At 36.1% G+C, this 25,415-nt stretch overlaps 1 protein-coding gene across 11 annotated transcripts in view; it reads right to left on the reverse strand.

Annotated features, from left to right (window-relative positions):
- Nucleotides 1–25,415, reverse strand: part of LARP4 (La ribonucleoprotein 4) — an 80,530-nt gene that overhangs the window by 39,286 nt on the left and 15,829 nt on the right. For 8 of the 11 annotated variants that reach the window (XM_056798250.1, XM_056798256.1, XM_056798255.1 and 5 more), the window contains exons 2-3: nucleotides 8,321–8,468; nucleotides 62–217 (exon numbers count right to left, since the gene is read on the reverse strand). In XM_056798250.1, coding sequence (XP_056654228.1) covers nucleotides 62–217; nucleotides 8,321–8,468 — 304 coding nt within the window. The remainder of the gene's footprint in view (nucleotides 1–61; nucleotides 218–8,320; nucleotides 8,469–25,415) is intronic. The other 3 variants (XM_056798252.1, XM_056798258.1, XM_056798257.1) reach the window with 1 other exon arrangement.

Below are 25,415 nucleotides of genomic sequence, written 5' to 3' on the forward strand. Positions count from 1 at the left end.
CTTAGAAAATGGCTAGCATTAGACCATGAAGAGTAGTGGCCTCTGAAACCACAGTATTTACCAGATATATCATAAATTTGGTAACTCAGATCCTCTGGTGACAAAACCATTCCATCTGTGGGTACTTCTTCAACACCTGTGTTACTCTGTGAAGCTTCACAAGATGAATACATCACATCATATTCTTTACAATTGTCATCTGGAATTTCCAAGGAACCTGCATAAAACAATAAATGATATCAAAGACACATTAAGATTTTCCTACATAAATATGGATTTGTTACTGAGCAAGCAATTGTAAACCTCAAATTTCCTTAGACTTATAATTGTTGAAAATTTCACCATTGGGATATTTCATACTTGGAAAATTTCTTACTGATAGTCTATTGGAATGGGAACTCCATTGGCATGGGAGGTTCCTTCTCTTCCCTTCTTAAGATTACTTTAGGACAGAAAACCTTTTGCTGAACAATGGAAAGGACTTTGACCTATGCTTAAGCATAGAACAGGAATTTCTTTGAGTCTTGATTGATTTTAGAATTGATACAATGGAGATACTTGGAATAAATCTCCACCCTATTCAGTCCTAATAGGATCAAGTAAGGGCTGCAGCCTAGATCAAAATTTAATTATTCCAATCTCTACCATACTCAAGTTAACAGGATTTAGAAAGGGCTGTAACAAAGGAGTATAGATTTAATCATTTGAAAATATGACCTTCAACAGACATGTGCAAAAAGCCAGAAACCTCTGGGCGGTCCTGGGTTAAGCGAGAGCCCCCATTGACAGGGAAATTGATGAAGAGTGATTGGTAGATGTGAGGACTGAGGGGAGGCAACTTGGATGGTGTCCTTAAAGATAGGAGGGTCTAGAGACTCGAGAGGAGGATTGAGTTTTTTGAGCGGTGTGGTTCCTGGTCTCGGAGGAAGCTTGCTCTGGAGGAAGCTGAAAGTGGGGGCCTCTGAGACTGTTTCTCCATTTTGGACACGTGAGTGAAAGGGACTGCTCTTTTTTCTTTGCCCCAGCTATCTAAGGGCTTGGGCCTTTTGGCCCAGCCTAAACAGAGGGGGTATTTAAGCCCTATTCCCTTCTCTCCCCTTTCTCTCTCTCTATATATCTCTAATTCCTTTCTTGCTCCTATTGTAATTAAACTCCAAAAGGCTGACGGCTGACTTGAGTTTTTCATTTAGGAATTACATAGCTGATTCCTTGGCGACCTTAAATTAATATATATCAGTCTTTTAAAGTGATTCCCTTGTAACACAATGTTACCACAATGAGGTTGGACATGAATTTGCCACTGCTATTAGAGAAATGTAAGTATGGTTAGTGCCAAAGAAAACAATAATCATGGATCAAATTTTTTCACTCATTTAATTTCTAAAATTTGCTTTAAGAATCAGTGTTTTTTTCTTTTAAAATTTCACTTTAAAGTTGAGAAAACAAAGGCTCAGACATCATCTTTTTCATGGTTACATAGCTAAATATCAGAGCTAGTACTTTTGATTGTATTGTACCAACATGTAAATTACAAAGCTATATCCTAGACTCCAAAGACTCATTACAATATATAATACTCTTCCCATTATATTGACATTGGAATAAAACTAGAGTAATCCCTGTACTATTATAAAAAGTATCTAAAGACAATTCCCAATGGTGAACTATATATATATATATAATAGAGCATAAGAGGGAAAGGGGTATTTATGAAGAACAAAAGTCCCTTCCATCCAAAGATATATGCATTGAGTTTAGCCTACCAATGCTATTTATGCATTTGAAATTCTGCTCTAAGGCATGGAAAACATACTGGTAATACACCAATCTTTAAAGTGATATTCAAACTTTAAATTACAGTAAAGTTATAGATTTTCTAAATATAAAGTTTTATTATAATTAAATGGAAGCCTCTGGGATAGCAGGATTTTTGCTATCTCTAAGCTTATTGTATTATCTACATAATAAGACTATAAAACCTACAACTTTGACATTTGTAATATATCTGGATTGAAAGGGTTATTAGTCTGCATGTTTTCTATGATTCTCTGCCCTGTTTGAAGCAAAAGAAAGTGATTTGATAGTTTTATTTTCTACGTATACCATTTTGGTATCAGGGACACACAAAAGGTATAGAGGTTTGGCAAGCCAAAGGTATTCACATAGCTTCTCTCATTCCTTTCTAGTTCATGGGAATATTACTTGCAACATTCCCATTATTTTCAATCATTAAACGATCTCAGTATCAGCAAAATTCCTTTAATGTATCCCTCTACTCCTTGTATATATTCTTAATTTGTAGTAGTAGTATGAAGATGGATTTAGCTATTTCCTGTTTGTAAAAATGAAGATAACTTAGTTTAACAAAATCTGGAACGTCTTGGGAACTCTAAATTACTCCACCCTACTTTAGAGGAAGATAAAGTTGTAATCTCCTGATTGAACAATGAAGGTACTTAGTTCTCACCTTATAGTGAAGCTAGAACTTGGTTAAGTCTATTTTTAGATCTTAATACAAATATTAATACAAAAGGTATTAAATAACTGTAAAGGTTAAATTAACCACAAAAAGGTCAAGTAACTCACAAAAGGTGAACTTAACAAAGAAGTGTTAAGTAACTCTAAAGATATAATAAAATCAAAGAAGATGAGAACTAAAAGTATGGGCAGTCCTGGAGAAAAGCCTTTGATATGATTGGTAGATGTGAAAATTTAGAGGAGGAGACACAAGGGTGAAAGATCTATATATTTTGGATTTCTGCTCTCTCTGGAACCTTATTGGCGGTGGAGTTAGGTGAGAGCAGCATGCTGAGCCTTCCAGCATCTTAGCATGGCTACAAGCTATTTGTCTGGTTTGGTGGTGAGTTTCTGGCTGAGTTTCCTCCTTTACTTTTCCAACTTTATCCCCTTGGAAGCCTCTAATCTTCTTCAGAGACCAAGAGGCGGGAATTCTAAACTCCCCCTGGCACAGACCAGGCAGGAGTAATCCTATATCCTCTTTCCTCCTCCTCAAATCCCTTCCCTCTATATTAATTAAATCACCATAAATTTCCAAACTGACTTGGGTATTTTATTTTGGATTTTCCCCAGCCACCAATTAAATCTAGATTTTAAGTCACAACCCTAAAATTGTTGTTGTAGTTGTAGTAGTAGTAAGCAATATGTAGCAGGACCATGTAAAGTAGGACTGAAATGATTTACTTTTTTTGGGGGGAGAAGAGAAGCACTTTTCTGGTCCTTTATTTGCTTACCACATTGGCTTAGGTGGGCTTCTCTTCCCCTATGGACCATCTCTTGCCTCATTCCACTAGACCAGTGATGGCAACCTTAGAGCCCGAGTGTCCAAACTGCAACCTTCACACTGTACGTGAGATACCCTCTTACCCCAGTCAGGGAAGGGAGGAAGCACTGTCATTTGGCTGCTGTGTAGAAGCAGGTCATGTGAGAAATGTCCTCAGGAATGTAGGAAAGAGAGGTGTGAAGATTAAATTTAACTCTCTCCTGTTTGTGAAAATTAAATTGTAACCCCTGCCTATTTTTTTATTTAATCACCAAAAGTATAAATACCCCATTCATACTTGAGTGGGGGAGGTCTGTGACCCACATGTATGATAGTGGGTGATGAAACAGAATTAAACTGACTGCCCCCAGGCAGTCCTAATGCAAAGGTGATTAGTAGACATAAAATTAGGGGAAGTGATGCAAAAGAAAGTGTCTTAAAAAGGGAGTTACAACTTCCTGGGTGCAGTTCTATTTGGAGTTGAGGCTGAAGAAGAATCTGCTGCCTAGAACTGAGACCCTGTTCCTGGTGAGACTGTCCTTAAATCTCTTCCTCTGGACATGTGGTGAGTGAAAAGCTGACTACTGGATTTTTCTGAAGAGACTAGCCTCAGGAGAGACCTATCCTTGAGAGAGACTTCCCCAGGTCCTCGGCTACAAGGGCCTCTCAGGTCAAGGATTAAACTCCCTTGCCTGGGTTGAGCCAGGGGCTGGGAGTATAATACTTAGTGCTTAGGCTAGATATCTTACCCTATCCTCTCTGATTTTCTTACTTCACTTTTTCTATATCTTGTAAATAAGTCTCTTTGGAATTAATATAAATTCCTGGTGACCCTATTTTAAAAATATAATCTATCCAATCCTTTTAATAATTAAACCTCTTTTCCCCCTTTACAATTATTTGGCTGACCACAGCAGTTATGACAAAATACCCTCAATCTTCCTAACTTTTCTTGACTTTTCCTTTACTTTTGTCACTATCCTTAAGTCAACTTTTAATAGCCTGTTTGAGTCTACACAAGGCAGCTGTGGAGGTAAGTTGAACTGCCCCCCCCCCCCATTTCCTCTTAAAAATAAATATAGCCCAGCTGCTAGCAGCTGGACCCTGAGGTCCCACCTGGGAAAATTGTTCCCAAACCCACCCCTCATGCAAACAACCCAAATAGCAGACCCTCAGGTTTTCACCTGAGGAGGATTCTATCTTTCAGCTACTTTACTGGCAGCAAAAAGGCTGCCTCTTAATTAGCTGTGAGGGGAAAAGCTTTCACTCCCTCTTAAGAGCAGTAAAGTAGTCCTCCTCCTGCCAACAGAAAAATCTACTTTCTTCTTTCCAAACCCTACTGTCTCTAAGGATTAACTTAAGTGAGAAGTAAAACCTGGAGAGATCAGTCAGGAATAGTGTTAAAGTACTACAACTACAACAACAACAACAACAACAACAACAACAACCACCACAACCACCACCACCTGGTTCTTTTTTTCCCTAAGAGGCTTTCACAGCCCAAATAAGGTAAAAAATAATCTATAAAATACCTTTTTTTTTTTTTTTGCTCTAGGATATACAATAAAGTGGCCTGGAAGCTGCTTCCTGGAAGCACATAGTAGAAACATGGTTCTAGTGTTTCACTCTGAGGGGAAAGTCAGCTGCTAGCCCACCCTCCAACCAAGGAATTAATCAAATCAAGGTGTGATATCCTTAAAGGGAACACACCCTTACCTTTAATTTTCACATCCAACTTTAACCCCTAGCCAGTAGCGCCATCTACTGACTAAAACCAGAATTACAAGCAATTTAACATCACACGCACGCATGCACGCACGCACGCACGCGCACACACACTCTACAAGAAAGTTTTCTGGCTTTTGCACAATAGGAATCATAAAGGTTCCAGAATACCTCCTATTCCTTATGTTCTTAGGTAATTTTATTTTTCTATTCCTAAATATTGTGTCAAGAAATGCTACCATATGAAAAATTAAAGCTGAAATTCAGGGAGACACACAAATTCAACTGGACAATTTCAAATACTTTTTATATGGTCAAATGGCAAATATGTCTGATTTTTTTTTTTTACAAGCCTGTTCCTAAGAGGCACTAAGAGGAAAATCCTATGTCTCCAGAAATAGAGATGGAAGACCCCTCTCCTATATCTCAGCTGCAGAACTATCTCTCTTGTGCTCTGCAACTCTTGGCTGACCTTCCCTTCCCTGAAATCCTATCTTCTCCTGTTCCTTCTCCCACCTTATGACCAATTCCAGCTGAGGAAATCTCATCCTTCTAACAAAACTGTTCCTCCTCAAATTGACTCACCCATACCCAATTCAAATTAATTCCTTTCCCCTTAAGAGAAGTGCCCAAAATAGGATGCAATGGGGATAGGGTAACCCTAAGACACCATATACCTTTTACTCCCCAAGACATAAAGGAATTGACATGAAATGTTCCTACTTATGAAGATCCCTTTGTAGTAATGAAAAAGATGGCTGACATTTTTTTTCAGTATAATCCGTATTACAAAGATGTTGAAAATCTACTCCAGGCTTTCCTAACAGAACATGAGAAAAAAAAAATTCTATGTCAATGAAGTCTGGGGACACAATGCAGCACACTGGCCATCACAGGATCCTAAATGGAAGTATAACAACTCTGAAGATTATTTACAATTATATCATTGTAGGGAGGCCATTCTAACTGCAATGAAAGAGTGTTCTGAAAACACAGATAGATGGACAGAATTGGAAAAACTTAAGCAATAACATGAGATACCCTCCAGATTCATGGATAGGCTCCTTGAGTTTGGGGGTTGGTACCTAGACTTTGACCTATCTAAAGAAAATGACATAAGACAAATTAGAAGACACTTTGTCAATAACTCTTATAAAGTGTTCAGGGATTATTTTAGAACTCATTGGCCAAGGAAGCCTGAGATGGATCTTGACAAATTGAGAAAAACTGCAGTATATGTTTCAAAAGGCTACAAAGAAAAAGAGGAAGAGACTAATGAATTCATGGAAAGAATTGAAATATTTAAGAAATAGAATTGATAAACAGGAAAAAGGGCATGATACTCAACCAATGTCACTTGCCCTTCTCAGAGAATCTAACTATCAGTCCATTACCTGCCACTTCTGTGAGAAGGGCCATAAAATGATGGACTGTAGAAATTTTTTCAAGGTAATAAAAATAATATGCAGTTGAATAAAAACTACAGAAATAATAATTATAGAAACAACTATAATAATGATTATAGAAATCACAATTTTAGGAAAAGAAACTGGGAAAATAACTCAAACCAACTAACTTGACAACAGTATAACTTAAGTGGAGCTAGTTAAAAAAAAAAATTCAGGGTGCTACTGCCCCTTCATGTGGGGCAGATGGCGGTGCCCCTTAGACTCTATTGTTTTTGTTAATATTCACCCTTTTCAGTTTTGTCTCCCTTCCACATAGTAGCAAGGAAGAAATAGATTTTTGAATATAGTACCTCTGTAACTGTGAAATATACACATTATTAATATTTTGTTCTTCTTCCATGTGCCATACAGTATTTGTTTTTTCCTATTTTTTTTTGCATTTGAAGCACATGTCACCAGTATTGAGATTTTCTTTTAACTATTTTTGATTTTTGCAATAGAATAAGCTAAAATGTCTATTTGCCTAGCATATAAATGCATACCCAAAAAAGCTTTAGACTATGGAAACCTGCCATTTATTGATAAATGTTATGGGACTATGATTAATATTTGTATCTGATTCTAGGAAATGGAATCAAAAAGGAGCATAGACTTCATCTACAAAGTGCCATAGAAGCACAAATTTAACCTAAATAGTGCCAAAAAAGAGCACAGTTAAAAAAAAAAGAAACCAATCCAAGTGGCACTGATGAACTTCGATGTCAATATGAAAGGACTTGAACCTAGTGTGAGACTCGAGGTTGCAGCACTTGACACAGAAGCCCCTTCCAACATGCTCCAGTATGCACGACAAAGGTTTGCCAACACAGCACTAGACTATTATGTTTAAAAATACTGTTAGATGTTCTGTATTTTTCCACTTTTCCATTGGGAAATGATCTCATTTTAGTCTGTTTTAAATCTTTAAACCTTTCAAATCACTAAAATCCAGGATACATACATATATGTCTATATATTACACTTATTACTGAATTATGAAAAATATTTGGCAGAGAAATATTTCTGCCATGATGGTACTTATTTTTGATGGGTTACTTTCCCTAGTAAACAGGCACTACAGAGTATGTAACACTTTAAGGCTTAATATATATTCTTTAATCTTACAAATTCTAGTCTGGCCAGGTTTAAGGTATAGAATATCTCTCCTTCCCCCAAATAAAGGGCAGTTGAAGACATTTTGGAGCACGAGTGAAGGGGACAGAGGACACAGTGGAGGAAATGTATATATGAATAGCATATAGAATGGTACATGTATCAGAAAAGGCATACTTTTTAGAGAAGTCATAGGACATGTTTATGGAATCATAGAGTATGTTAGATGAGGTAACCATATGAAAGGAGATGTTAGAATTTGGAATAGTGAATCTAAGGACACAACATGAGAGATGATAATGAAAAGAAAGAAGTGACAACTTTGTGGCTGAAATATCTCTCCAATCTTGGAGATCAATCAGTTGATGTCAGGTGATATAGAATATAGCCACGACCCCTCAAAACACATCCATCCTTAACTGTCAGATGACTATTTAGCTTTGAACCTTTCATCTGATCTATGGCAACTGGAAGGTCATTGTTTTAAAAATAGGTATCTCATATTTATATAGCATTTCCAAGTTTACAAAGTAAGTTACCTACAACAACCCTGTTAGGTAAACAAATCTAAGAACCATTAGATGAGAAAATTAGCTCAAAAATTATTTTCCTACAGTTACTAAAAAGTCAAAAAACCTTAATTGTTCACATTGGTATTATGGTAGATGGGAATTAATCCTAAATTTATTCACGTACTATGAATAGTTTAAGAACAAAAAAAAAATAAACTTGTTAAATAATGGTTAGGACCTACCATCAGGATTAGGCCCTGCAGTAGCTGCTGTTTCTTGCCAAGAACTCTCAGTTCCATGAGTGGATGAAGGAGCATCAGTGCTTCCTTGGGGAACTTCCTGCCACACTTTGGCATTAGGATTTAAACCAGCACCTTTCGATGTTACCTGCTAAATGAACAAGGTATAAAGTCAATGTTTCTAAAATCCAAATTTACTCTTTTGACAGAAATACTATAAATAACATTACTAGTAAGAAAATGATGAAGTGAATAGGTTCCTACCAAAAAGACAATTCTACTTCATTCCTACCTGCTTCCTTGTCCTGTTCCACCAGACTTTCTGACATTACCTCCTATCAGTATTCAACAAGGGCTTCTACTTTCTCATTTCTTCAAAATTGTAGAATTTTAGAGTGTTTAAGGGTTGGTTCCTTTTTCTTTTCTTTTAATTTTGTTGAGAATTTAGGATTGGCAAGTTGTTGAAAAGAATTAAACTAGAGAAATAGTACCATTTGGAGAGGTAGGAGAATGAGATGTGCTGTTTGCCACCACCCTTCCACCATTGGAAGAACTTGGAACAACAGTTACAAAGTTATAAGACAACTTTCAGATCTTTTCAACAAAGAAAACCTTGAAATATAATGAGGTACCAGGAACTGGGGGTATAGAAATGGATTTCCTGTTGCTGGATCTTCAAGCAATAGCTGGGTTACTATTTATCAAGTATACCATCAATGGGATTCAGCCTTCGGTAGGGAGAAGACTAAATAAAATAAAATTTTGCTCTGGGCTGTAGTGCTTTTCCAAATGGTAATGAGGAAAATTTCACTGGCCATTTTGTAAGATACCCGAAGAGTGTACCTCAGAACTTTTCTTCAAAATGGGTTTTTAATGTAATATTTTACCTGTCATGTGATGAAAGAACTTGACTTGAAAGCATGAATACTGAATGGATAGAAGCAAAGTTTACACGACTTTTAAATATTTTGAATGGTTTTATTCTGATGCATCGTTAGAGGAAGAGCATGGCAGAGTAGATAGGAAGAGCTAGTATCAGAACAAGGAAGATTTAGGTTCAAGTCCATCAGACTTTACTTTTTCAATGCCCCTCAGGAGTCCCCTATACAAATTAAAACAGAGATCCAGTCCAAAGCAAACAAAAGTAGTTATTACTAAAGTAATGGAATTGGAATTTCACAATCTAAGAGGGTTAGTTTTTCCCTTGATATATTCTCAGAACCTAAATGAGGACGACACAAGTTAATAAAGTATGAGCCCATCTAGGTAGCACAGTGGATAAAGTTCTCAGCTCTAGAGTTGGGAAGGCCTGGATTCAAATCTGACTTCAGACACCTCCTAACTGTGTGAATCTAGGCAATTCACTTAATCCTGTTTGCCCAGCCTTATCTTTCAGTCTCAGAGTTATTATTACTAAGATAGAAAGTAAGAGTTTAAAAAGAAAAAGGGGAGAGAGTATGAGAGGTAATTGATGTGGGAAAGTAGAAAGAGCCTTCCAGCAAGGAAGAAAAGCTTTTAGATTTGCCTCTGGGTCAGACTGACAATGTGATCCACATTTGTCATTTAACCCATAGTATTCCAAGCAACTCTCCAAGACTATAGGTAGCAGAATTCTTGTTCTATATTGGTCCCTACACCAAGGAAACTACAGTTGTGAACACAATTGTTAAAAAATTCGTGGTGTTGTGGACTTTGAAAAATGAAAAGTTATGCTGTTTTAAAAAGCTTCCTACTATTTCTTTTTTATATTTACACATCTCTAATACATCTTAGCATAAAGAAACATGCAAATTGTTCTAGTATGGTCATTAAATAGAAGTAAATGCCACCTTACATTGTATTTGCAAACATCAAATGGAAGAAATAGGTGAAAGTAAACACAATGACTATCTTCATAAAAATCGACCCTCCCAATTTTATGTTAATAATATTGTCTGTAAAAATACTTTAGAAACGTGAACATCTAATTATTAGTCCTGGACAATGGATGTAGAATGCTACATTCTGTCAGTTTTGGTCACTGATGTGACACAGGATAGATTTAAATTTAATTTTTAAAGATTATGGAAAGCCACTAGAAAATAAATTGTTTTAGATAAATCAAAATGCATGAAAAGATATTAAAATGTTAAATAATTATAAAACAGCAGTTATGATATTTGGGCAACAGAGAGAAGGAGTTACTTTCAGGTAATATGCCCTGTATTGGTTGCTGGTTCTGAGTCTGTATCATAAGGCAGTCTAAGTAAGATCTAAAACTTAATAGAATAGCAAAAGAACCTTTGAAATAGTAATATAGATTTCTTTGTGATTTATATCCTCCAAAAGTTAATTACAATTCATAAAGCTACCATTGTAACCAACTTTTATTTATAATTACAACCAAACAAGCTATTACCATTTTAGAACTGAGTAACAGTCCAGAATCCAAGAGAGGAAAGCATTCTTTACCTCTCCACCAAAAATAGTCATTAGACTACTTTTAAAAATCAGTAAAATTTCTAAATCATGTCTGATTAAAAATGTTAATACCATACAAGTACAAAACTTATATTTAAATGCTTTATTATAAATTTAGTTTACTATACAATTTAAAATTATCTAGGGCTTATGCACATACTGGGATGAAATGACCTTGCTTGTTAAACAATAATAAACTAAAAAAATCAAAACTCAACTTACACAGGCATTGTCAACATGTAATGGAATCTCTTCCAACTCTAGGATAGGCCTGAGAAAAGGTGGTGAATCTTCCTATACATGAAGAATATAGTTTCCTACTCTACATTGAAAGGACATTTTGAGTTGCAGTACCAAGCAAAGCAATTGTCTTCTATAATTATCAGGGTAAGACAAAAAGGGAAGAATTCTTAAGCCATAGAACTCTCCTGCTTTCTCATCTCACCCATATCTTATACATTGTTGAAGGAATAGAAAATCAAAAATTCTGTAACCTAACAATACGTTTTCTGGTTATTTTGGTATAGTTATAATACACTTCCCCAAGTTATTTAACTTGCCAGCCTAATACAAAGCTCTGAAAACTTTTAAACCTCTGTATAGTATTGTTTTTGGGGCAAGTGAGTTGAGTTCCAGGAAAGGATTGTGCTTCTATGAACTTTTAGGGAAAAAACCACTATGCATTTGAAAATGAAAAATAAATGTTAGCAAACACACACTTCACCCAAGAACAAATTTATAAATTAACAAATTCTCCATTTAAATTAAATGGAGAAATCTGTTCACTTGTCATGCCCCACTCTTCCATGATTGGTTTTGGGACAATCTTGGCAAAGATATTGGAGTGGTTTGCCATTTCCTTTTCCAGTTTATATTAAAGATGAAGAAACTGAGGCAAAAAAGGAAACCTACATGGTGTATAATTTTCATAAAATCCAAGACTTAACATTTTTTGAGAGAAATTTCAGGAAAAGAAGCGTCCCAACTTCTCAGATCAAGAAAATGAACTGTTTGAAGATACAGAATGAACCTGTGGAATGTAATTGATTAAATTAAAGGTGGTTGAACACATTTATTCTGAATGTAAACTCTTATGCCAAAGGGGACGCCCCCCTAATTGGCTTTTTTTGTCAATGCGCCTAGCAAACATTGGTTTTGCTCTTTTATTTCTCTCATCTCCAGATATTGCAATTTCCTCTTAGAAAGTGCAATATTGCTTTAGAAGTATGTTAGTTATGTTAAATGATTCATTGGGGAGACTAGTCTCTCAAAGAATCACAGGGGGATTTGTGAAAGGGAATTCTTTATTCTCTTTGTCTATTTTGAGTTAATCAAGAAACCCCTACTTAACACTTTGTTAGTCATCAAGTAAGAGAAATTCACAAGTCACTTACTTACAAGAGCCCCACCCTTTTAACTCAATCAGTCAGAAACTTGTGAATTCTTTGATAAGAGTTTACACCCTCAGAGGACAAGAGGTAGATCCCACAGCCACTGACCCCTGGGCAATGCTAGGCAATTTGGAAGCTGTGATTGGCCCCTGTGAAGAGGGGGACAGGAAGTGACATAGAAAAAGGACTATAAAAACCCCTGAACTTCCTGTCCTTGTGACTTCTCCTTTGGACTTCTGGCTTGGAGATATTCCTGCCTTGGTGGAGAGACTCTTTTCTTTGGATCCTGCATCAGCTTACTGGTGAGTGACTCAGACTTCTACATGGAGATTGGAACTTTGTTGGTGAGCGAGCTGAATTTCATCGGATCAGCGCTTAGGCTAGGCAATTCCTTACCTCTTTCCCTCCTACATTTCATACTTCAACTCTTTCTCTTCCTTATAAATAAAAGCTGCTAATAGTTTTTTTTTTTTTCTGGCTTAGGGATATTTTTAATTCGGCGACCACAACATTGAACTTATAACTTTCATAGTCAAAACCCCAATTCACAAGTCACTTTAAAACTTTAAAAAGTGTTTCACAAAACACTTTAAAATGGCTTAACGAGAAAAATCTCATAATACAGAAGAGAATTTAATTTTATTAGATAAAAGAACTAAATATTCAACAAAAACTAATAACTAAATTGTATTCCTGTGATACTACATCTAATAGCTTACAATAAAAATCATCTCTCAGCCTTCTATTTGGTATCAGAAAAATAGTATTTAAACAGATTATATAAAGATAGATGTGAAAAGTCTCTTCTTAAAGCCAGACATTATAAAATGTAATCAGTTAAAATACAGAATTCTACTGATATTACAATTAGCCCACATGAGCTACTATAATTTAGAAAAAAAAATGAATGCAGCATTTCCCCACTCTGGACCATGGTGCCTTATAGTGCGCAAAGATACATAATAACAAACATTTTACTTCTAATTGTAAGGCATTGTATTAAAAACAATCTACAAACAGGTGTGGCCCAGCCCAAAATAAGTAGAACCATGTTTTTGAAGGCTGTTAATGTGGACAAAAAAAAAAGTGTATAATATAGATGAAGATACAACTCACTTTTGGGGGCACAGTCATGACTCAATATGGAAGTTAATAGGATACTGAAAAACCATTATGCAGATTCAGGCTTTCTCTACATTTTTATAGCAGTGGTAAAACTACCTAAGATTTTTCTGCCTTGTTGTTATTAAAGATGTAAAGTATTTGCTTCTATAATGGTTATAGTTTACCTACTATAATAAGTTTCTTGAGGACAGTGTTGCTTTTCATCTTTGTATCTTTAGCACCTAGCAGAGGGCCTTATATATCATAGGCATTTATTAGATATTTGAAGATACAATGCCATCAGACATGTTAGAGGGTTTAACAGTAAGATGAAGAATAGGGAACATACTACTTATTAGATTTATGAATAGGAGAGTAATTTGTGAGTAAACAAAAGATGGAGAACATTATGAAATGTAAAATGGATAATTTTGAAGACATTAAATCGGAAAAAAAAATTTTTTTTTTACCAATAAAACAAATACTGCCAAAATGAGAAGGAAAGCAGAAAATTGTGAAATTTTTTTTATAGACAGCCTCTCTGAGGTCTCATACCTAAAATATGTAGAAAATTGTCAAATTTATGAGAGTAAGAGCCATCCCCCAGTTGATAAATGAGCAAAAGAAAAGAATAATTTTTAGATGAAATCAAAGCCATTTATAGGTATATGAAATAACGTTCGAAATCACTACTTATTAGCAAATGTTAGAGGGATTATGAAAAAATGGGGAAACTAATAGAGTTGGTGGCACTGTGAACTGATCATTTTGGAGAGCAATTTGGAATTATACCTAGAGTTATAAAACTGTTTATACCCTTAAACCCAGTCATATCATTGCTAGGCCTTTCCCCAAAGGAGATCAGGGGAAAAAAAGGAAAGAACCTTATGTTCCAAATTATTTATAGCAGCTGTCTTTGTGGTAGCAAAGAATTGGAAAATGGAGGGATATCCATCAAGTGGGGCTTGGCTAAACCAACTGTGGTATATGATTATGATGGAATACTAACTACTCTGCACCATAAGTGATGAGCAGGTTAACTTAAAAACAAACAAACAAACAACCTGGAAAAAATGTAATGGGATAATGGTCAGTTAAATGAGCAGAACCAAAACATTATACATATCTACAGAATGCTGGAAAAATAAATTGTGAATGTTACCTTCAGAAAGTGAACTTTAAATTGAAAACATAAAAGACTTAATTTATATGAAATGAACATGCTGGTCTCCCAGATGTATCTTCTGTGCTGCAAAGAGGATGGGGAAGGGCTGCAACACTTGTGGATGGGATTCGTTATGTAAATATGAAGACAAATAATCTAACATATGAGACTTGTGATATAATTTATGTAAAATCTTAAGACATTTTTAGGCGGAGCACTGTACGAGTTTCATCATCATCATTATTATTTTACTGTACTTATTTGTTACAAGTGATGGCAAAAACCAAGAAAATATGCAAAATAAAGCACAAGTTTAATAAGGAACACAAAAAGGCAAAGTTTTGTTGTGTAAAATTTTATACACAAAAATCTGTCTGTACTTTGTATCTTTATTATTGGTAAAACTTAAGTTAGTTTTTTTAAATTGATAGTTTGTTTCACTATAATAGACACTTTCCAACAAATATCCAAATGAATCCTCCTATTTTTGTCAAATATTGTGCTGAAATCTAGGCATATTCTCTACAAGATAACCCTGTATACTAGGGTAGCTATCATGTCACTAAGAATTGTTACCTTGTCATGATCTGCTAAGCATTTCTTCCTATAATGGCCCACCAACTATTTCTTTAATATCGATTCCCAAGTCCCATTTAAAATGTCTTTCTAGTACAAATTCAACTAAAATCTGAGTTGGTCTAAGATGACCACAGTGATTAACCTCATACTCATAGGTTTACCCTGGGGCAGCTAGGTAGCTCAGTAGATAGAGCCAGGACTGGATTTGGGAGGCTCTGGGCTCAAAATTGGCTTCATACACTTACCAGGCTGTGTAAACCTGGGCAAGTCACTAAAACCCAACTGTCTAGGTCAGTGATGGCAAACCTATGGCACAGGTGACAAAGAGCTCTCTGTGGGAACACATGCCTCCCTCCGCCTTACTAGAAACTTAGGAGGATCTATTCCCCTCCCCGTCTCCACCATGCCTGATGACATTTTTTCATGTGACCCACTCCTCTGCCTAGCAGCCCAATGGGAGCTCAAAGTAGGTAAGGTTGGCAGCTCACAGGAGGCAGAGCTGGAGGGGAGTAGATCACTGAGAGAGAGAGCGAGAGCGAGAGCGAGAGAGAGCCCTGGGGGTGGTGATGAGGACATGAACCATGGTCATGGGGGTGTGGCCCAGCATTCAGTCTCTAAAAGGTTTGCCATCACTGCTCTAGGCCTTACTGCTCTTCTGCCTTGGAACTAATAGTATGGATTCTAAGGCAGAAGAGGAAGGCTAAAAAATTCTTTGTTCCTTAATCTATATTATATCTATACTATATCACAATATATGTGCACACATATTACCATGTAACCATTGTGAAGAAGGGGACCTACTCAATACCACCAACATGCAGAGAAACACAAGAATCCCAAGAATAGTGGCACCCCCAACCTTACTTACAGCTTAGTGTTTTGTAGTAGCCATTGTCCAGGAAGAAACTCCTATAAAGAAGTCATTTTCCCCACCAATTTCCATCTAACTGCTGCACACAGGGCAGGCAAGCCAATTTCACCAAAACAGCACAACAAGACAACCATCTTCCCTCAGAATCAGAAGACATCCCATGACCCTGAAACAAGTGCCCTGGGAAAAGCAATGCTTCTACCACAGTGTCCATAGCCATCATTCTGTATAACAACCCCTATGGAAATATAGCCTGGAAACTACTCTTGCAGGTGCTATATACACGTAGCAGCTGAAGACCCAAAAAAAGAAAGTCTTTGGCAATGTCAATTGGTTCCACACCAGAAACTGATATGATTTTATCAGTGGAAATGACATTAAAACAGAGAACATTATTGCACTGTCATTGCACCCTCAACACTATGGGGCCTTTCTACCTGACTTGCAGCTTAAAACCTGTTGTTTCCTCAATTAAAATGTTCCTCCAGAGCAGGGATTACTTCTATTCCCAGTGCTTGGCATAGTAAGCACACACAATGTTTTGTTTTAATTTAAACTCCTTCATCTATCTGATCATTAGTATGGTTAGTCTCCTCCACTGGACTGAAACCCATTCAAGCCTGGCTATCCATGCAAATTTTGTCTATGTCTTTCCATAAATCCTTTACAGAGCATCTACTCAATAATTTGAAGGGCTTTCTTTTCTGAAAGTGTGGTACAGTGGAAAACAGCAATAATCCTAGGTTCTATAACCAAACCATATATTGATAGGTACCAAGTCACAAACTATGAGGCTCAGTTCATTCAACGGTTTTAAAACAAGGGCTACCATTTGTCCAATGATTTATAGTATAAAAGTCTCTTTCTAATAAACAAACTACTTCCAGGGAGTTAAATAAATTTGAAGGGTTAGAGGATCTCCAAGGAGTCTGTTAAGATTTCAAGGATCAGTGCAATTAAGAGAGAGAATACATCTTTGTTTCAATAATTGGTCCTTTTCCTTTGTAATCCTATATGTATGTATTAAGAAAAATTATTCCGAGACTTTTTATTTTTGTGGGGATGCACAAAAAAAGTTAAGAACTACTGCATTAGGGTAATGTTTCTCACAACAGAACTTGGGCATTCTAGGGAGCATTTGGGTGGCTCAGTGGATTGAGAGCCAGGCCTGAAGAGTGGAGGTCCTAGGTTCAAATCTGGCTTCAGACATTTCCTAGCTGTGTGACTCTGGGCAAGTCACTTGACCCCCATTGCCTAGCCCTTACTGCTCTTCTGTCTTAGAAACAATACACAGTATTGATTCTAATGTGGAAGGTAAGGGTTTAAAAAACAAACAAAAATAATAACAAAAAACCCTCAGGCATTCCATATAATGTGAATAAAAGTACCATGAGAACACTTCAAACTATATACTAAAATATACTATGTATTCATACACTAAAAATATACTATTTATTATACTAAAAACATTATATAAAACCAACTGAAAATAAATGCCTGGGGGTAGGGGTATAAAACAACTTTATTTCTTCTACGTTGCTTTCAAGTTTTCCCCAAACTCTCCTTCCCTTTGGCTTTATACTAAGAGATGTTTATTTTACACCCAGTCAATGAAGTTCCAAGATTAACTTAAGTAGGAAATGTTTGACTCAAGATTTCTTCCAAATTGTGAAGTGACAATTTTTGGCTGACAAACAATTTGGACAATTCTGTTTCTTTTTTTGATAAATAACAAAAACCAAGAAAAATATGCCATTAAAATTAACTTACACATTCCTGATTGGACAGTAGTGGAAAAAGTTATGGTATATTATATATTATTAGCCCAGTAGAATCAATAAGAGAAATTACAAGAAATACTGCCAGACTTTTATGAAGTGATGCAGAGTAAAGAATACAGAGTCAAAAGAACATATCCCATAACTGCAACAATGTAAAGGCAACAAAACTCTGGCCAAACACAATGGCAAATGTTAATGTCAAACTGTAAAAGGGACAGATAGATAGATACCTCTTTCCTGGTAAATCAATATACTATCTTCTCTCCAAGGAATGTATATGGTAGAAAGGATTTGTATGGATTTCTATTAGAAAGTCATCAAAATGTAACAAGACAAAATTTTTATGAAAATGTCCAACTTGGAAGTACCCTGAGTATTACTATATAAAAATCTTACAAAGCCATGACTAGTCTAGATTTTTAAAGTCTTTGTCCATCCCACAATACTATACTACATAATCTGTTCCATGCTACCTAAATTCCTAATTCTCTCTTTCCTTACACAACTTTTAATTCTCACCTCCAGTTCTTTTTTAAAAAATCTTTTTATTTTGAACTTAATAAGCAGCAAATAAAATGAGTGTTTCCAAATACATTGTGAACTTAAGGAGTAGAATGTTTAACAATCTTTTTATGTGGAGTATGTTTTTCTTTTAAAGTAATAAACTCAACACAACTTTCAAAACTGTCCTTTTAGCCTTCTTCCAACTTTTACTTTTTATTAAAGAGGAGCATCTTCTTCCTTTCAACTCTAAGGGGGAAAAACAAAAGCCCCACAAAACTCAAATAGCATGGACAAACAAAACAAGTCCCCACACTGGCCACATCTCTGGTTCTCTTAGTCTTGGTTAGTTTACTGTTTGATCAGTTCCTAAATCTTTCAGAATTATGTTCTTTATGTAAGGCTGTTGTTCCATTATAAATTGTTGTCTTTGGGGCTCACTTTCATTTGTGCATCAATTCATACAAGTCTTCCCAGGTGCTCCTTCCCTGCCCCCATCATTTCTTATTTGTTTAGCCATTCTCCAACAGATGGGAGTCCCCTTAGTTTCCTTTTCTGTGCCACTTACAAAAGACTTTTAATGGGTTCTTAATAATGGCATGACTGGGTCAGAGTGTGCACAGACTTTTAAAGAGTTCTGGAAAGCTTTCCAGAATGCTTAGACCATTTTCACTAACAATGAATTAATCAGGGGCATCTAGGTGGTTCAATGGATTGAACGCCAAGCCAGGAGACCAGAGGTCCTGGGTTCAAATCTGACCGCAGACACTTCCTAGTTGCATGACACTAGGGAAGTCACTTAACCCCTATTCCCTGGCCTTTACAGCTATTCTGCTTTGGAACCAATACATAGTACATTGCACTAATGGCCTACATTCCCTCAAACAAGTAATTTTCCTTTTTTGTCCTCTTTGCCAATCATCCAAGCATGAGGTAGATCCTCGGAATTTCTTTAATTTTCATTTCTCTAATTGTGATCTCTTGAGTGAGTGATTTGGAGCTTCCTTTCATGTCTGTGGATAACTTGGATTTTTCTTCCTTTGAAAACTGTCTGTTTATATATTCCTTTGATTACTGATTTATTGGGAAATGGCTCTTATATCTTATAAATTTGGATCAACATTTAACTTGTAAATGAGACCATAAAAACTTGCAATAAAAGTTTTAAAAAATTTAAGTATTTCCCTTCTAATCTTACCTGTAAGGGTTTTGTTTGTGCAAAAGTTCAATACTCTTTAACTTTTGTGATACTCTACCATTTGTTTGAGTTCTTCCCCATCCACAGAAAGATGATTTTTTTCTTTACATTCTCTAATGTGTTTATGATATGATTATTTGGAGCTTATTCTCGATCCCAGCGTAAAATTTTATACCTAATTCCATCTAGATTATTTTCTAGTTTCCTAGTGGTTGTTGATTAGTGAGTCCTTATGCCAGCAGCTAGGACCCTATGTTAGTTTGCTTCTGTACACTACACTACACTCTGTTGTTTTTGATCAAATCACTTTGAAGCATATCACTAATCTGTAGCAGTGTGATATGCCATTGCTAGGCCCCATTCCTTTCCTATTTTCACCCTCAGTATTTCCCTCTTCTTCCAGATGAATTACAGTCACTCCTCAACACGAGCATTCCTGTGATTTTATTAGTAACTTCATTTTCACATTGGGAGTGCCAACTGTGCACACTTGTTATGTGTAACAGGAAAAAATGAGAAGTAGATAAGCAAGTTTGTGGAACAGCTGATATCCTACTTATAGATGCTTTAATGGTCTTGCTTGGCCTACCATTAAAGAGCTCAATGCGCATTCATTGCATAGTTTCATAGTTTCTTGTTAAAACTCAAGTTTTGTGTTGCAGTTATACCCCCAAATGTGTAATGCAAACCCTTTGGGCTCTAAAGATGATGTAGTAGCTACAAAAATTTCAGTAATCTCTCCCATACTTTTCCAAGAGGTGGCTAAGATAGAGAGGTTTACAGCAACAGAATATATAGTACTGTGTTGGTGAATCTATGGCATGTGTGCCCCTTCTTCATATACCTGAGGACATTTCTCCCACTTCACTTCCCCCTCTGCCCAGCAGTCCAATGGGAGTGCTTCTTCCCTCCCCTGTCTGGGGTAACGTAGGGGAGGTGGGGCAGCTCAGCTCACCTGTGGCATGGGGGTTGCTATTTGGCCACTTGGTCTCTAAAATGTTCATCATCACTGATATAGTACAATACCTTCACACTACCTTCTTGATACCAGGGAAAGTAAGATTTGAGTTAAAAAATATTTTAGTTTTAATAATTGTATATGCTATATGGTATTTGTGGCATATAGATTTCATGTCATGAAAATTGAGTATTTCTGAAACTTTTTCGTTGAGAAGGCACAAAAGGACAATTCTAGGAAATTAACTGGTGAGAAAAATGTTTTGCCTGCTACTAATTTTGCATATTGCATCTTATGAATTATTTCATGTAAGGGATCTAAATATATCAGGGAAAAGTATATATGATCAGAATTAATGCTTTGCTACAAAGAATTGTATGCAGAAAAGTATATTTTCAGCAATCTCTAGTGAAAAGTTAGTTTTTGGTGATCATGGGAACCCAACCCCTTATTTCCCATAGGTTTGATCTACAGGCCTGCTGTTAAGCATGAGTAATTAAATCAACAGATTTCCAAATCAGCTGATACAAGGGCTAGACCAGTGATGGTGAACCTTTTGTGAGCTGCTCCCTTACCCTTACCCCATAAGGGAAGGAGGAAGTACTTCCATTGGGCTGCTAGGTAGAGGGGGACGTCATGTGAGAAATGTCCTCAGGAGTGCATGGAGAGGGAGAGGGGAGCAGCCCTGTCTGCCACTCTCTGGCATACATGCCATAGGTTTGCCAACATGGGGCTAGACTGTACTCATACTTTGCGGCCTTTATTGTAGAAAACAATGGCTTTCTTAAGCAAATGTGATCAGAAAGAAAACTGGAGCAAGACTGGAACAGTTTCACACCTGGGAGTGTATGGGGGACAAAAGGAGATGAATCATACTGAGTTAACAGGACCTCACAATGTCACGCAACCTGTCAATGCTTGGTGGGCAGTTTGAAACATTTTTTTTTGTTTTCTGGAATCTTCCAAGTTTTCCAATATTTTTCCATTCCTCCCTTCCTAATTGTGGGCAACCACAGATAACTGAATCAGTAGATACAGGGGTACAACTGTATCTCATTTTTTTTATTTTTGTGTTGTTTTCTAGAAACTTTACCCTTTGCAAAAGTTGAGTATTAACTACACATTATTTTTCCTGGTTCTCAGAAGTAAATATTTGGTGGTTTGATTGGTATGATAGTTAGGTCTTCATTCATACCTTGCCTAGAATGACTTTCTCTTCAAATTTTATCCTTTCAAATCTCATTTCCTCCATAGTCCTTTCCCTGATTTTTTCACTTACTATAAATGTGAGCTATTATTACTTTGTGATCTTTCCTTTCTCCAGCTGTTTAGAGAATTCCATAACATATCATTGGGTTGTCTTATATTTCTAATTTTTTATTTTCTTAGCAGAATCACCACTCATTCTATATTATCCAGCAGAATACTTGGCAGTTAATAGAAATTTAACAATTGACTAACTGATGACATAATTTGACATAACTAGCTAAAAGGATCAAAAGTTGGGTATTCAAATGATATAAAAGTTTGCTAACTACCAACCTTAAAATTACCACCTATCCACTGCTAAAGATTATAAAACACAGAAAAGTGAGTCAAATGTGGATGCACTGGAGAAGACGGGCACACAAATATAGTTAGTGTTGGCTTAGCTGTTAAAAGCTTCAACTACAATGGAAAGCAATTAAAAATTCCTCTTTAAAAATAGTGATCGAAACATTTATTTGTACATTTTGCCCTAGCATTAGCAATGCTGGGCATATATGATAACGAGGTAAAAAACAAAGAGAAGTTCTTCATAAACCAAAATACTCATAATAGCACCTTCTGTGATATAGCAAGGAAGCAAGCAAACAAAAACATCCTTGAAAATGACTGGGGGAAGGACTAACAAATTATGGCACATACATTAAAATTACAATGCCACAAGAAAATGATAAAACAAGGAATTCAGAAAAATTTGACTTAGAACCAAGAAAATATGTACATTGACCACAAAAAAGAAATCACAATTCAAAAACTGTAATGATTTCTGAATATTTGATACAGCCTATGTGGCTTCTCTTCAAAGGGTTATAAATTAAATAAATGCGATATACATTATCCAAACAGGATTAATGTTTGTCTCTTTACTGCTACCTATTTTTACTACAAGAGAGGGTTTTATGGAAGGAAAAGTGTCATTAATAAGAAGTGACAATAAAAAAAAAAACAAGCACAGAAAATTAAAAAAAAATGAAATTTAATTAATTGATATCCATCTGCAGTTGACCATCTGAGAATTCCAAACATCAATATCATAGCAATGAAGCTACATTTTGAATGGATATATTCCTGAAATGAAGTTTACTACATGAAATTTCAGATTGGGAATCCTACCTCCCCCCCTCCAAGTTTTGTTTCTATGAAAAAAGTCATCCACGGAGAGGGGGCTACTGAATGCCAGTGAACATTCCTCAAGCACTGGAAAGGCTGGCAACATAGTATATTCATCAATTATGTCTAGGAAAATTGCTTCTAATACCACTAACATTAAGATAAAAAGTGCTTCCAACATGCCTCTAAAGGGAATCTCAAAAATTACTCAACCTTTAAAGTTTAAATTCTATTAATGAGAAAATTGGCATTTTTGCTTGTAAAATTATTTTAGCTTTCTTACAAAAGGAATTTATCTATTTTGGGCCATAAATTCAGTAAATGGATAATTGCATATTCCAAATAAATATTTTCAAGTTGATTGGATTAGGGCCTTATGATTTCATTAATGTTGGGAGCTTTCTCCACAGATGCAGATTGGTAATCTGTCTATAGTATTTTTGAGGAGGCTTGCTAGAGGCATTAATAAATTAAATAACTTGCCCAGGGTTACAGGTAGGGCTTGATAGTTAGGATTTTCTGTCTCAAAGGCCAGAAAATGCCTCTTCGTAGAATTCTTCCATTAATTCTCATTCTCTTATGGAGACCAGTCCTTTCTTTCTTATTTAGTTTTGTAAATCAGTTTTCTATAAATACTATTATTATTCTGAAATTCCCATTTCTTGATTCTCAAGGATGCTTCCACAAAAAAAAAAAAAGCCAAGAATTTGCTGGATCTTTAATATTTGAAAAGACAACTTTAAAACCAATTCATCCTTGTTCCACATATTATATTTCTATAAGCAAAAATCAGTACCAACTTGACAAGACTCCCACAGAGTTAGAGGGACAGTGGCAATTTAAATAATAATCTACTTTTGTGTTGTCGATGCCATAGTGCGTTGTAATAAACATTAAGAAAATGCTTTATTTTTCATCCCTGGCTCTCTTCCATCCCATCATCATGCAGCAAGGTTAATGTTCACAATTGCTCTAACAGTCTAACCACATAATTTTTCAATCTTAAATTAAAAAATCACCCTTTCCCAGCCAAATTCAGCTACCTGGTCATATTTTATACTTTGCCACTTTCAGAACTTTATTATCACCTTTGAGATTCTGAGTCTTAAGATTCTCTTCTTCAACCAAGTATCTACTCGATAGGCACAGTGTTAAATAATCCTTCTCAAAGAGCTTACATTGCACTGAAGAAGAAAAATACACACTATTTATTATAAATAAAAATAAGTGATACCAAGGTCATCCACTGTATTCCAAGGCTATCACCAATGGTCCTGACTTCTGTCTTGACACTAGATTTTAATGACTATGAGAGTGAGACTGATGGTGCTGTGCAACTCGGCTTCACTTAAATCCAATTAATGAGAAAGTCAAGATATCATCCTCTGATGTCACTGTTCCGCTTGAAAATCTAAGGATGAACAATCGTCAAACAGAAAAATACCAAGTAGTTAGGAAGGGAAGGCACTAGCAGCCAGAGAAATTAAACTCCATCCTGAATGGAGAGGGATTCCATGAAGTTGAGAGGGACAGTTATTACCCTCCCAACTCTCCCATTCTCACCAACCCTCTGATCTGTGTGGAATTATGTAAAGAAATACTCTCTGGTCCAGAAATGTCACTGCTAGGCATATACCAAGATGGATGAGAAACAAAAAGTCCCATATATTTATATACTATTCAAAAACAAACAAACAAACAAACAAACAAAACCAGCCCTTTTTGCAATAGGACAAAATTGTCAATTGAGTGCCCATCCACTGGGGAATGGCTTGTATATGAATATAATGGAATATTGCTGCACCATTAGAAATTTTTAATTGAGTCAATGTACATATTTACCACAATGATGTTATAAAGTAAAGCCACTTTAGATATACAGAAAATAGATCTTTAAATAGCCATTAAGTTGAACTGTTTTGTTTAACCATACTTATTTATTACAAGGGAGGGCTTCTACTGGGTATAGGGGTGGAGGAGAAGGAAATAAATATATAGCATCAATTATGTACTAGGGCCTGATCCAAAGAACAATACTGTAAGGTGCTATCATCATCATCATCATCATCATCATCATCATCATCATCATCATCATCATCATCATCATCATCATCATCATCATCATCCTGATTTTTGTAGTCGAGGAAATTGGGGCAAATGGGTTAAGTGATTATTCAGGATTGCACAGCTAATAAATGTCTGAGGCTGGATTTGAACTCAGGTTTTTCCTGATTCTAGGCTCAGTTTTCTATGTTCATTGTGCCATCTAGTGGCCTGTCGGTGGTGATTAAATGGTGACAGAAGCAAAATTTAAGGGGCACCTGGGTAGCTCAGTGGATTGAAAGCCAGGTCTAGAGATGGGAGGTCCTAGGTTCAAATCCAGTCTCAGACACTTCCTAGCTGTGTGACCCTGGGCAAGTCACTTAACCCCCACTGCCTAGCCCTTACTGCTCTTCTACCTTGGAACCAATACACAGTATTGATTCTAAGATGGAAGGTGAGGGTTTAAAAAAAAGGCAGCAAAATTGAAGTCAGTGGTGGAAAAGGGTCAATAAAGAATTCTCCCATTCCCCAGGGGAGGGGAAGAAGCAAAATATTCTATAATAGGAGATAGGGACCTTACAATGTATATGATCTTCTGGAATTGTGTTAATTCTGAAAGCGCATCTTGCCCTAGAACAGCAATAAGAGCTCCTGAGCATACCTGACACCCA

This window comes from Monodelphis domestica, chromosome 5 (assembly GCF_027887165.1).
Source record: "Monodelphis domestica isolate mMonDom1 chromosome 5, mMonDom1.pri, whole genome shotgun sequence".
Classification (NCBI taxonomy): domain Eukaryota; kingdom Metazoa; phylum Chordata; class Mammalia; order Didelphimorphia; family Didelphidae; genus Monodelphis; species Monodelphis domestica.